Source organism: Arachis stenosperma, chromosome 2 (assembly GCF_014773155.1).
Source record: "Arachis stenosperma cultivar V10309 chromosome 2, arast.V10309.gnm1.PFL2, whole genome shotgun sequence".
In the NCBI taxonomy this organism is placed as follows: Eukaryota; Viridiplantae; Streptophyta; class Magnoliopsida; order Fabales; family Fabaceae; genus Arachis; species Arachis stenosperma.
The window spans coordinates 3,832,909-3,846,911 of record NC_080378.1 but is presented as its reverse complement, the minus strand read 5'-3'; the positions used below and the strand labels follow the sequence as shown (position 1 = coordinate 3,846,911).

Here is a 14,003-nt window from a genome sequence, read left to right as displayed (position 1 = left end):
TATAAACTTGGGATTAGATCATCATTAATAGAATCCTTTATAAACAATACATAACCGTTTTCATTGTAAAAGTTGAACTCATAGTGTAATAAAGGATTTAGGTATAGTTGAATAAATTGAAGTGATTTGTTTTATTTTTTTGGATGTAGCCGAATTTTCCAGATGCACCAAAAATACGAAGCATTTTGGCAATCCTACGATTCGGCAAATCAATCTGCGAAGGTTACTGATAGTAATAGTTAGAGAGACCTCATTAACGAAGAGTTACTCGCCCCTCTGCTGGGATCTTCGCATTCCGTTTATTAAATACTAATGCTACTTAATTAACACTTATCTACCTAATTAAGTTACATAAATGTGTGCGATTATCTAAATTAACCGTTAAACCGAACCAAACGATTAAAACTCATTCGATTCGTTAACGAGACATCGAATCAATCAATGTACGAAAGCAAACTTGAAGAATCACGCACTGATTTATGGCGCATCCTCCATAGGACCTTCGATTCACTGATTCCATTTCCAAATCTCAAATTAAACAACGAAATAAAAAACTAGGGTTTGTTATTGATGAAGGATGAAGGACGAAGAAGATGCTCAGTGAATACGAACCATAATAACTTGGAAGGGATCACGTTGCAGATAAATCCGCAATCGATGGTTGAAATTAACCATCCTTCCTTGTTTCTCTTCATAGCATCTTATCTTAGTATAATTATTTAGCTTAGAATAAACTAACGATGAATTGAGAATAGAGAAAATGAAGAGCACGTAGCTGCGGCTTCAGCTAAATGAAAACCCTAAAATTCGTTAACACAATAGAAGCAGAGAAGATGATGCAGCAGTTAGCTTAACGAGCATGCTCCTTTTATATATGTAGCTAAGGTGCTAAACCCCCAATGTTAATGGAACTAACACATTTTTTTTTTCAGAAGAAACGGGCCCAAAGCCCAAATTGACCCCGATTAACCCAAAAACCCAAAAGAATATACTTTTAGATTTTTTGTTAAAATTGTGCATGTAGTGGTGGATAGTCAATTGTGTGATTGTGTGATTGTGTCTGAATTGTCAACAACTGAATATTCTATGCCACTTGGATTTGGAATTTGGATGTTTATAAACTTTTTTTAAAAAAATTTAATATTAATTATCATACCTTTTGCAACAATTATGAATTAGAACTCTTTGTATCAATCTTTCTTCTTACATGCTATGAATGTAAAACTTGTAGTCTTGTACTAATAAAATATATGATAAATCCTTTAAAATTTAACTTTAATTTTTCACATGATTAATTAAAAAAAGATTTAAATATAGTTGTCTTTATATAAAATTAATAATTAAAAATTATTAAATAATAATTAATTAAATTTATTAAATTATTTAACCATTCTTAAATATTAATTTTACAAAAAATAATTACTTGTGAATTTTTATTTTAATAATATATATAAGTAAAATAAAAAACTTAATAGCATATAAAGGAAAAATATATTGGTTGGTAAAATACCAAAAGAACCGAAAAACGATTTGTTGCCAAAACACTTCTCTTCAGCTTCAATGTAGCTGCACCTGGACGTACCACACAACGTGGCTCAAAATACCAAAAAAAAAATGTCAATAATAATAAAATAAAATTCAAAATTTATTTATTTGAAAAAAAAAATGATAAGCAATACAATTTAGAAGGGTCCCTCTCTTTTTCTCTTTATTTGTCTCCTTCTCCGTTTAAATCTGAGATCTAAGCTCATCAGAGAAAAAAAGAGAAACACAAATATCCCGAAATTGCATTGCCATTATTGGAAGTAGCTCCCTCACTCTCACTCATTTCAATTTCAAATTCGATTCCACAATCATCACAGATGCATCTATCTCTATCCATTCATCTAATAATATATTTATTATAATACTTCATCGATTATTTTTGTTATTATTATTTTTGGTTTTCAAATTTGATGTAAATTTGGTAAAATTTTGAAAGATGTGGGGCACCATTGCCAATTTGAAGGAGAACTTGAACAAGATCGCACTCGACGTTCACGACGACGACGACGATGACGAAATCCTTAGCATCTACGCCGGAAGTCCTGCCGCTGTCTCCGATCGTCGGAATTCTCACGGCTCCGCTCATTCCAAATCGCCGGCAGTTAGATCTCGTCCCCTCGCAAATGGCACCGATCACGCGCATACGTCTCTTTCCGAGGTCTCTCTTTCTCTCTCTCTCTCTCTCTGAAGCATTTTTAACTGTTTGAGGTTCTGGAAGCTGTTATGAGGAATGTGAATGAATGAACGCGCGAATCGTTGATAAGCTTAGGTGGAAATAAATCTGGTTCTGGAATTGAGCTAGCTCTAGGGTTTTAGTTTTCATGCAATTGAGATTAACGAGATATTATTATTAGAGAAAGTGACTCGAGATAGATTTACGAGATATTATCAAATCGAAAACAAACAAATGGAAGAAGACAGTATTTAGACATACGAGCTTCATATTCGCTTATAATTTATTTATCACGCTTATGGATAATTAATTCCAACGTTTTTTTTTTTTAAATTAGTGTTATAACATACTGTTAAGTGTCAACATTGTAAGCTTAGTTAATGTTATTTATTAAACTTAGATATAAACTGGAACAATTAGAGGCAGTGTGACATCTCACTCCAGTTTTAAGCTTAGATTATGAGGAAGCCATTCCGGTGAGAAAAGTCAGAAAAAGGCTTGGTTCTTATTGTCATCAAGTCATCAACTCATTATTAATTAATTATTGTACTTCAAGAAGTTGCCAATGAACCATTGTCTAGACTGGTTTATAGAAAATTAGTTACTTAAGAAATATATGTTACCTTTTCTTACGATTTTTTACACAGAAACCTTTCGGGAATTGATAGTCTGCTTTTATATTTTGTACTGACTACAGCTGGTTAATAAGATGCCATTTTGGTAAAGAGAAAAAAACATGTCAATTCAATTTTTCCAGTGCTTTTTGTAGATAGAACAATACAAAGCAGAAATCAAGAGACTTCAGGCATCAGAGGCAGAAATTAAAGCTCTTTCAGTTAACTATGCAGCTCTATTAAAAGAAAAGGAGGTATGATTTTTACTCATGGAATACATGAACTAGTCTCTTCTGAATGATCTATTTCATTTTGCTGCATACATTCTTACTTTTGGTTCTATTGAGCTTTTGCGTTTTGAAATAAAAAATATCTTTAGAAATTCTGGATTTTTTGCTTCCTAAATCTAGAGCTATTATCCTTTCCACCTTCCCCTGGAACATGAGGGTAATTCTTTTACTTCAATACATAATACAATTATATATTAAATAGGTGATATTTCACATGGAGGTTTCAAATGGTCAGTTAACAATTTACCTTAATTGTTAATTAACTAGCCCCTTTTTTTAATTGATGGCCTTTGATTAGATTAACCACACTCATTCCAACTGTACAGGATCACATTGTTAGATTGAATAAAGAAAATGGCTCATTAAAACAGCATTTGGATGCTACTAGCGCTGCATTGAGAGTCTCCAGAACTGAAGCATCAACAAGTGGAACTTATTCTGTCAAGGTAGACCTACACATTTGGCTTATTTGTATGAGATTTTATTTAACTAGTGATTGAGAAGGATGCTTGATGAGCAATTCCATATTCCTTGCTGTGTCTTAGTTTTAGGTTGAGAGTTCGTGAGCCTCAATTCTGAGCAGGAAGATAGGGTTTTTTATTTCCTGAGTGAATCCACTTTTTAATTTACTTTTTTGAAAGATATATATTTTTTTCTTATAGAGATTTATACTTACCAATATGAAATAGCCTTATCTTTGCCACTTCTATGCATTCAAAGGCTATGGCATTGTAATCTCTCCTGACTTAATGATTTATCCCCCATTAGGATATTTAAGCTCTTTCTTTTTATAATATTTGTTTGTGGTATATATGTCTCTTCTCATTTCTCAATATTCTCTTACATATTATGTTATGTGTGAGAGTGGACTTTAAGATCTATGTACTGTTTTGAAATGCATGTTATTAGCCTTCGAATATTGATCTCTTCTCCTTCACAACTATGGGAATGCTATGTTTCTGTTGTAATCTGATCATGAGTATTCCTTTTTTGGGTGCATTTCTGGTCTGTACATATACATAAGTACTCATGCTGACTGCTTTAAAATATTTGTGCAGGGAAGTAATGACCAATCACCCAATCGACAGAATAAGTTCACAACCCAAAGTAAGACGGAATCTAAAAATTCAAATTTACAAGGAAATGAGAAGGTAATGACAACTTAGATTTCTGAATTTAAGTAATTTCCTGATTTCGTCCTATATCTATTAAAATCTTATTTATCTGGGAACTTTGATTTATTAATATTTTTTTGTAAGTTTACTTTTAGTGATGAGTGAATTTGACAACAGATGTATGAATGCCTTCTAGGAGCTTGCAGATTTAGTTGATGGAAGAAATAGGCCAACAGCAGATGCTGTACAACATACAGCTGAGATACAAAAGTTGAAGTTGGAAATGGAGCAAGAACGTGCTCGATTGGCAAAGATTCAGCTAAAATGCCAAGGTTTTTATTCTGCATCTGGAATCTAAATGTTATTGTAATTTTTGGTGTATATATTTAAGTTGCCTAACGATTTGATTCTACACTTAAATGTCAGAGGAACAGAAATTGAACAAGTCCTTTCAGGAGGAGCTTAAAATATTAAAGCTGGATAGAGACAAAGTGAGTTTATATTATATATATTTCGTCATTGTAACTGAAGCATTCTTTTGCGCATCATCTATATTAGAAGTGCGTGAGATGAAAAGAATCATTCTGTTTGTAGTTATACTATGGGGAGGTCATAATTTAAAATTAGATAGAGCTATTAATTGAGATAAAGCAAAAGGTGTACAACTTATACATGGCATTTCACTGTGCTGTACAGTTGGAGATTTCTTCTGTATTTGATACTTTTATCATTGTTTTATTGCTGACAATGATTTAGCTCACTATAAAGTTGTAAAACAATCTCTTAGAAGTTCATCATAAATTGTTCTTCCTTACACTCTAAAGTCTTATATTGCAATAGGACTACTGACAAGGATCACACTGGTTTACTTGCAATCTTCTCTAATGCCATGGGTGTTTATTAGATATTTGTTAGCTAAACTCATCATATTATTGCTTGGAAGACATCTATGGAGATGACGAAAATACGTGATGAACTGAATGAGAAAGTATCAGAAATAAAGCGACTACAAATTGAGTTAACTAGTAGGGAAAGTGACGTAGCAGGTGAGGCAGTGGATAGCTTGAAAAGACTTGTCAAAACCTTAGAGAAGGAAAATGCGACTCTTAAGGTTAGTAGATTTGTCACCTTCTGTCCCCTAAATTTATTGCTTATCAGTAAAAGACTTATATTTTTTAGTTGTGAATTTGTGATATTTACCTCTAAAATGCACTCTACTATAACCCATTGTTCTCATTATTGTTAGATGGAAAAGAATGAAATTGAGGCTGCTCTTGAAACAAGCAGGAAGTCTTTAGCGGCTAATGTCCTTTCCAGTGCTTCTCAGGTACAGGTCAAGCATTCAAGGGATATCAGTTATGTTAACAATATAATGGCTTTTTGATAATGTAAATAATTACTTTTTGGAATGCCGGCATTGACTTTTTATAACAGATGTCAGATCCTTCCAAAAGTTTTCCAGAAAAGGAAGAAATGGAAAGATCCATACAAAAGCTAAATAAAGATTTGATGGATACACGGCGAGAAAAGGAGAAAGCAGTACAGGAATTGACCCGCCTTAAACAACATTTGTTGGAAAAGGTTTCATCCTTCATAGTTTATTTTCTAAAAGCGGAACCAGTAATAATAAAGCATGATATTTAAGATAGAGTAGATTTAATGTATGCTGCGATATGAAAGACGTTTTCCATGCTGCTTGTCATTAGGAAGCCGAAGAATCAGAAAAAATGGACGAAGACATCAAAATTATTGAAGATCTAAGGCAAAGCAATGATTATTTAAGGGCTCAAGTATCAAATCTTGAGAGAACCCTGAAGCAGGCAGTTTTAAGTCAGGAAGAACTGAAGATGGCAAACAACAGCGAAGTTCTCAAGTCTAGAGAAATCATCGACGACCTGGACAAGAAGCTTTCAAACTGTATCAGCACAATAGATGCTAAGAATCATGAACTTTTGAATCTACAGACTGCTCTTGGGCAGTACTATGCTGAAATTGAAGCCAAGGTATAAAAATAGGCCACTGTTTTCTCTTTATTATTATTTACAGTAACAAAATTAACAGAGAATACTCAAGTTGTTACACTTCCCTCTATGGAGAGGCTCATATATTTTTTGTCCTCAGGAACATTTAGAAGGAGAATTGGTTCGTGCAAGAGAAGAAACAGCTAGGCTTACTCAACTTCTGAGAGTATGATTCTCTTTCTTACTCTCTAAATATTCTATATATAGTTCAAGTGATACACTCAAATTAAGTTTATATGGAATAATATTAGAATTTTTTATTTCTTTTTTGTTTTCATTCAGTACCGTAAAATTTTTATGTAATGTAACTTCTAAGTGATTTACCCTAGTCTGGGATTTATTATATTTTCTCAACCGAAAAAGATAAGTGAACTTGTGGTGTCTAATTTGGTAACAAGATGATTAAATTATTATTTCCATGATCAGGATGCCGAAAATAAAGTAGATGTATCTAGGACTGAGAATGAAAAAGTTTTAGCCCAGCTTGCGCATTCTGAGAAGGTACAAACTGAATGGAGAAGCAGAGTAGTTAAACTCGAGGAAGACAATTCCAAAGTTAGGCGAGCTCTTGAGCAAAGTATGATGCAACTAAATAGAATGTCTCTGGATTCAGATTATCTTGTTGACAGGTTAGCTTGTTTCTGTCCTTTTTTCCATTCAAAGAAATGTGGTCATTCACAATAAAATTTTTGTTTTAAAAAACTCACTTGACAAAAAATTACCAAATTTTAAAGATGAAAAGATCTTATTTTTTTAATAATGATTGCAAAAATTTGCATCAAAATTTGATCTCTAAAGTCGATTTTTAGAATATATTTAATATTTAGTTTTTTTTGTTGTACTTATAAATCTTTTGGGAGCTTATTTGTCGTTAGCATCTTTTGAGATTTGTTTTGTCAGCAATGCGAACTTTCGAGTACTATTTTAGTAGTTTAGTCGTACAAAGAATAAAAAAAATAACAATTTTAACTTAATTTTCAAATTACAACAATTTTGAAACGACATTCAGTCATTCACAACACAAATATAAAAACATAATTTTGTGATTAAAAAAAAACAACAGAACTATTTTTGTTTTGAGAAATAAGTTAAGTCGCATAGTTTGAAACATATATATAAAGGGTGCAAAATAAAATTAATAAAGAAAACAAAAAAGGAATAAAAAAGGATAAAAGTGAAAGAGATGTATTTGGAAATCCTAATTTTTAACTTTCGTGTATATGTTCTTGGAGTACTCATCCGTCAATCATAAAAAAGACAACAAAAACAAAATCCTAGCAGGCCGTAGGGCCCTGTAGAAATTATTAGATTTGGCTGTATGAGTTTATCAGACTTGATCTCAACTGCGTTCAACTCATTTCGCCACCTCTAAGTTCATATGATTTGTCTACATTCTTTTCCTTGTTAATTTCATCAAAGTTAATTAACGAAGTCCTGTAAATATGAATTTTGATTGAATTCTAGACTTGAGAGACTTTGTTTCAATTATTTTTGTTGAGATTGCAAATTATTATACTAATCCAAATTATGCTGTTCGTTGCAGGCGCATTGTTATAAAATTACTCGTAACTTATTTCCAGAGAAATCACAGCAAAGAGGTATAATTATTATTGCTTTAGGTGAAATATGCAGAAGGGAAGGGAAGGATTTTTCCTTCGTTCTCTGCACAAAACCCTCGCTCTGTTTTGACTTATGTTAGTTGATGTCTGTAAAAGTACCACTATTGCTTGTGTTCTTGTATCATCACTTTCCGCAATTTGTAGTTATATTTGATCCTTCTCATAATGTGTGATATTGGGGTACAGGTTTTGGATCTAATGGTTCGCATGCTTGGATTCTCTGATGAAGACAAGCAAAGAATAGGTGCTGCTCAACAAGGTGGTAAAGTTCGTGGAGTTCTTGGTCTGCCCGGTCGCCTGGTTGGAGGCATCTTGCGAGGAAGTTCAACGGACACAGCTGCAAGTGCGGGATCCAATGATCAGGTAAGTTGTTCTAGTTAACCACTTACAAGTACTTACACTTTTTGGCAAAAATATTGCAATGTGATTTGAGATTTAATGAAGCGTTTTCCCCCTTTTCAGTCCATTGCGGATCTGTGGGTTGATTTTCTTCTCAAGGAAACCGAAGAACGAGAAAAGAGGGAATCATCAACAGCAAATACTGCTGACCCTATTGAGGATTCACCAGATAAAGGTCCAAATACTGTTCCTGCTGCTCCACCAATATCACCATTTTCCAACCACAGGCTTGGCAATAGAACAGCTTCTGCTTTTTCAATTAATCAGAAAATTAGTGTTCCCCCTCGTATCTCTAATTTTAACTCCGAGTTCTCAACAGTTCCTCTTACCCCGTCTGGTGAAAAACCTTCTAGTTCAGACTTGCTTCCAAGATTTTAAAAAAACAGTGGAATTATGTAATTAATCGAAAAAAGTATAGATCATTGGTGGTTAAAATGTAGGCATGCAATGATTTTCAATTAATTCTTTCACATTCAAAATTAGTCTTAATTTAAACATTACCGTCGTCATATCGGGTGGATTCACGTGTACGTAGTTTAAAAATTTAAGGTTATATGCTCAATTTTGTGATGCATATCAATTCGTATGCACTATTCAGCGATATTTTTGTTGTCTTATTTGTTCATTGGAAACTGACCTGTAAGAATGTGGTCCTCGACTCCCTTGTTAATGTAGTGTAGCGATCGCGATGTTTGGTATAACGTCTTTGTTGATATTTAGGATCATATAAAAAGTTTTAAAAGTTAAATTTTTTGAAATTTCAAAAAGTTGTAATTTTTTAAAAATTAAATTGTAATTTTTTAAGAAACAATTTAAGTATTTATAAAAAAGTAAAAAAAGATAACTTCTCTCATTATAAAATTTTTTTTATTACATTTTTTTAAGTTAAATACTTTTAGAACTAAAAAATTAAATATAAAATAATTTATTTATAAATAATTTTTAATATAATATTTATTGTTTAAACTATTTTTTTTAAAAACTTAATTAAACTATATACTCAAACTAGGCCTTAGAACGCTATCACTACCATTACTTAATTGTATCAATTGATTATTCCTCCGTTTTTTTTTTGTGACAGAAATAAATTAAACAAAGAAAAACAAAACAAACAAAATAAAAAACTGCTTAAAATATAAATGATTGAAAATTTATACAATATATTATTTCTTATTTTTATTATTTTTTAATTAGAAAAATAATTGAGATGAATTAGATTAGAATTAAATATTTTTCAAAATAAAAAATGTGAACCGTAGAGACGAGAAGCTAATAACCCAATGCTTGTATACATAACCGTAACGACATTTCCACTACCTTCTGCTTCAAAATTATAAAGAACGCCTAGGAATCAGCAAGTGAATTGACTAATCAATAACTAAGGTTACGCATTATTTAGAAGTCGTCGAATCACGTTACGAATCAAAGCATAAGGTCTAATAACAAAACAAGAAACTCAGGAATCATCTAGTAAATTTAGAACCTCGTTCCGAATCAAAGCATAATACTATCTGATAACAATTAAAAATAAGTAATCGTAAACACACAAAAAATCACGAGTCAAAGTACACCAATAATATAAAAAGTAGTTGGCAACAAATAAAAGTATGGAAACTAAAGAGCCTGAGTTTTGTTTTTGTAAAGAACAAAACCTTTCAGTAATCATGAACCGGCAATTCTATTTACCAGCAAGCACCACGAAGTCAGCAATAAGAACAAGAGGTGAAGTTTTTAGCTCACAATAAGAATTACTGATTCAAGGACTAAAAACAAGCCCAGAAAACATAGCCAGCAAGATCCATACATGCCTGTAACAAAACTTAAAAACTAAATATTGAAGCTTGAAACAAACTTTAACAAGGCCATGGTTATACGACAAAAGATGCGAGGCTCTGGTATATAAAAGTACTCAAGCAGAGCAACTCTATTGTGTTGGGTTATGGGGCACACCAACCCTAAACACTAGGCTAACTTCTTGGCCTTCAACGGACCTTTAGGGATCTTACTTAACACCTTTTCATCAAACACAGCATATTGCTTTTTAAACTCAATGAAACCCTTTTCAGCCAAGGGGTCTATCTTATCTTCGTACTTATCATACACAACAGGGACGGTGTGCAACAAAACAAAAGCTGCTCAAACCAAATGAAGGTTAAGCAAATCAGTAAAATCTCTAAACCTAAAAAGGAATAGATAATAATATAATAATAAAAAAAATATATAAAATGACTGTAAACTGTACTTACTTATGTAGAACAAGGTCAGGAAATTGCACCAGCTACCAATAATAGATAAAACCCACAAGCCAGCAATAACCTGATATTTTCAAAAAACAATCATCGGTATTTAGTAATGCCGAAATTAAACTTAATACAAAATTTGTGAAAATTAGTTATAAATAGTATCTAGGAATGACAGGAAGTAGGTCATAGACTACATACAATTAGGAATTTCTTCAAATCCTTTCCAGCACCAATGTTACGCAAGGCAGAAAATCCAGCATTGATTTCAATTCTCAATGCAGATGCAACTTGCAGGAATGGTTCTTCTGGAATATGAACATGTGGGATGTGAGGCTCCTTCCTACAACCATTATTTGACATTACACGCAAGTGATTAGTTAAAACAACATGATCTAAACCCACATGACTATGCTGTCAGTTCTATGCTAACAAGTTTCGAGTCTCACTTGTAGATGAACGTCTGAGCATTGGACCACAAGAACAAACCAGCAAGCAACAGGATCAAAATGTGACAAACAAGAGTGAGAAGGTTATATTCAAGCAATTCAAAGAAGACCCAAACAGCAGTGGCTCCTCCAAGCACACCACCAGATATCTTCTTGTTCCTCCATAATAGCACATCAGCAGCTGTAAACAATTAATTTTTGGAACAATATTCAAAACCATAAGAACAATATTTAAAAAATAAAACTATGTATAACTTTTGGAATATATCATTCAATTTAAGTTTGATACACTGGCACGGAGAGATTTTATCCTATCACAAAGATCTTTTAGATGACCATTCACATGGTGTAGTACGTAGTTAGTTAATGTATAATTGAATGCATACATAATACATCTTTAGCGACAGTGCATCAAAATTATACAATGTAAGAATAAGTTTATCACAGAGATAAACAAGATGTAATATATGTGTAGTAATATATGATGATGTATATGAATTCCACAAAGATATATATACATTAACACTTGAAAGATTTTTCAAAAGATATCTTAGTAAAAATAGCATATATTATGTATAGATCTCTTTTAGACATAATGTCAAGATTATCTTCTTAATGCTTTGCGATTTATCTATTTATATTATACGAACTATCTTTTAAAAACGAAAATAAAATAGTAATAAAAACATCATAAGATTCTAACTGTTATTAATACTCTAATTATGTATTCACATTGTCACTTTTAGTTGTAATAGAAAACAAGCACAATAAACAGCTCCAGGATTATCGAATCATTTACATAAAATTATAAGATAAAAAAAACTCGAATCATTTCACATTTTATTCTACAATTATCACATTTTAGATTTTAGATTTCAGCTAAAATCTTAGATCTATAGAATAATTCAATAAAATGTAGCACTCACATCATTTCCTATAAACATTTTCTCAATAAACAAACTAAATCAGATACAGAATCAGCTCAAATCACAGATCTACCACTACCACGTGTAAACACATCATAGATAGAGAGAGAGAGAGATTCATACGCTTTCCGCCGCCGAGGACGGAGTGAACAGGCCTCTCTCTACCGAAGAGGCGAAACACCTTCTCCTTAATTGACGAAGCTACGTTTTTCTCGGAATCGGAATCGGAATCGGACGAAGATGAGGAATCGTGGCCTTTAATCTTATCGGCGATCTTCTCGATCAACGACTCCTGGCTGGTCACAGTGCTCTCCGGTTCTTCCGCCATTGTCTTCGAAACACAAACCCTAAATCTTCGAATTCAGATTTAAAAAGATGAAGAAAACGAAGCTCACACTATTAAGCTTGTTTTTGAGCTGAAGAGTGTGTGTGAAACGTGATAGCGAAATGTTAGGGTTCGAAACGAGAATCTCTCGCTTTCATTTTATAGTGTTGCGGAGAACGAGACTCGGAACCCGAGCCTAAGGTTCGGAGAAATTTGAATCTGGTACATAGAGAAACGGACGTGAATTAAGCGGCATGCGTTTTGATACAGTCCAGGCTTTTAACGCCGTTTTGATTAATGTCCTCAAATAAATTTTAAGTTTTACGCTTTTATTATAAAGTATATAAAATTGACTTAAATAATGAAATATGATTAACTAGAATTATAAAATATTTTGTAATTACAATATAATAAAAGTAGTCCTTTTGGTTGAAAAATTTTCCTAAAGAATATAGCTAATTAAAGGAAAATTTTTATATATGATTTTATATTTTGCACCTAAGTATAAGTTAATTAATTGTTACCTTTTTTATAAGATCTTTTTCAAAGTTTCATTCAAAACTAGTTTTTGAACGCATGATGTTACTATAATGGCATTCCGTGCAAAATTATTGAATCAATTATTAGTTCTATGGTTTCTATAATAATTGTTTAGTTTTTAATATAAAAAATATAATACTCCATTTCAAATTTTCACTAAGTTGCTAACCCAATTCAAATTGTGCCAAAGTTAGCAATTAGCATAGGACTACTTGTCTGAGAGTGGGTACTTTCGGAAAGAAGTGACTGATAGGTGAATGGGATGAGACACGTGGCGGCTACGGATTGGACTAAATGGTGAATTGGGGTCTTGGTCGGCTTGGTGCTTTTTGTGGTGGAAGGTGGAGCTAACGTCATAGTACTGTCTTCCACGTTGAGGCCTCGCTAATTTTCAGACGAAAAGGGTGTAATTTGTAATAATTAATTAATTATTATTAGTATTTTAATAATATAGAATTATTTATTTTTATTTTAATAGTTAAATATTAGACAAATTTTAATAAAAATATTGATCTTTCTAAACTTTTTCTTTTCGAATAATACTCATAATACTAAGATTGATGTTAAATTATTAAGGTTAATCTGTAGTCACCCAGAAATTGTTGGGTATTGAACTGTTAGAATTTCTTTTTAAATTTTTTTATTCGTAACAAAGGATAATCTTCAAAATATGGCCATTAATCAAAAGATTAACTATAATATGCAAGTAAATAATTCAATCTTGTTAGTTTTGGTAAAATAATTAACTACACAAGGCTGTGTCAATATGTAGTCACTCAACAAAGGTACATTTTGGTTGCCTACTAATAATTTCAATACAACAATATACTATTAGCAAAATTCTATGGTATCTAAATAATTGGTACTTAATTTGCTTAAAAAGTGAAAAAAATGTAGATTTCATTTTTTGTATTTGTTTTATGGTAAAAGAGACCGTACCGCTATGTTGAAATTGGGCTAACTTCACTACATAGACAAAAAAAAAAAAACACAAGCTTGAGGTTCCATCTTGTGAAGGATCTGTGTGCCTCTTAACAAGGTGCACCAAAAAGATCCTAGGAAGTAGGAACGAATGATATGTATATGACATACATTTTTAACAAACTAATTGGAAATAAGTCCAGAATGAAATGCATAAAACATACATTTTTCCACCATTCGTTTTGGAAAGTACACGAATGAATAAGCATTGAACTTTGCAACTTAAGCTTTGGTTGTGTGGCTATATATCATGTCTCTCAATATTC

The 14,003-nt window shown here is 32.1% G+C and overlaps 2 protein-coding genes and 1 non-coding gene across 4 annotated transcripts; 1 reads left to right on the top strand and 2 right to left on the bottom strand.

Annotated features, from left to right (window-relative positions):
• Positions 1-139: 139 nt before the first annotated feature.
• Positions 140-294, bottom strand: LOC130964705 (small nucleolar RNA snoR145). Its single transcript, XR_009080783.1, has one exon. It is a non-coding gene; the product is annotated as a small nucleolar RNA snoR145 (small nucleolar RNA).
• Positions 295-1,694: 1,400 nt separating this feature from the next.
• On the top strand, positions 1,695-8,886 carry LOC130962153 (golgin candidate 3-like). 2 transcript variants are annotated; one of them, XM_057888262.1, is made up of 16 exons: positions 1,695-1,805; positions 1,982-2,203; positions 2,988-3,086; positions 3,449-3,568; positions 4,181-4,273; positions 4,434-4,569; positions 4,664-4,728; positions 5,181-5,348; positions 5,484-5,564; positions 5,672-5,818; positions 5,944-6,240; positions 6,359-6,424; positions 6,685-6,887; positions 7,802-7,856; positions 8,064-8,240; positions 8,340-8,886. In XM_057888262.1, the coding sequence occupies exons 2-16, from the start codon at positions 1,982-1,984 to the stop codon at positions 8,652-8,654; spliced, it is 2,244 nt and encodes a 747-aa protein (XP_057744245.1). In that variant the 5' UTR covers positions 1,695-1,805; the 3' UTR covers positions 8,655-8,886. The 2 variants fall into 2 exon arrangements, with proteins under 2 accessions (XP_057744245.1, XP_057744244.1); XM_057888261.1 differs by having other exon boundaries at positions 1,721-2,203.
• Positions 8,887-9,929: 1,043 nt separating this feature from the next.
• LOC130962157 (reticulon-like protein B1) lies at positions 9,930-12,416 on the bottom strand. The gene is made up of 5 exons (XM_057888270.1): positions 12,015-12,416; positions 10,966-11,146; positions 10,718-10,859; positions 10,523-10,592; positions 9,930-10,408 (listed from the first exon to the last, which is right to left on the bottom strand). Exons 1-5 carry the CDS (start codon positions 12,217-12,219, stop codon positions 10,239-10,241), a joined length of 768 nt encoding a protein of 255 aa, XP_057744253.1. The 5' UTR covers positions 12,220-12,416; the 3' UTR covers positions 9,930-10,238.
• Between the last annotated feature and the right edge of the window lie 1,587 nt (positions 12,417-14,003).

Coding starts and splice junctions, on each gene's coding strand:
- LOC130962153 (XM_057888262.1), top strand. CDS start 1,982: ATGTGGGGCACCATTGCCAATTTGAAGGAGAACTTGAACAAGATCGCA. Junction 2,204..2,987: donor CGCATACGTCTCTTTCCGAG/GTCTCTCTTTCT, acceptor TGCTTTTTGTAG/ATAGAACAATACAAAGCAGA. Junction 5,819..5,943: donor AACAACATTTGTTGGAAAAG/GTTTCATCCTTC, acceptor GCTTGTCATTAG/GAAGCCGAAGAATCAGAAAA.
- LOC130962157 (XM_057888270.1), bottom strand. CDS start 12,219: ATGGCGGAAGAACCGGAGAGCACTGTGACCAGCCAGGAGTCGTTGATC. Junction 11,147..12,014: donor CGTCCTCGGCGGCGGAAAGC/GTATGAATCTCT, acceptor AATTGTTTACAG/CTGCTGATGTGCTATTATGG. Junction 10,409..10,522: donor CCTGACCTTGTTCTACATAA/GTAAGTACAGTT, acceptor TGGTTTGAGCAG/CTTTTGTTTTGTTGCACACC.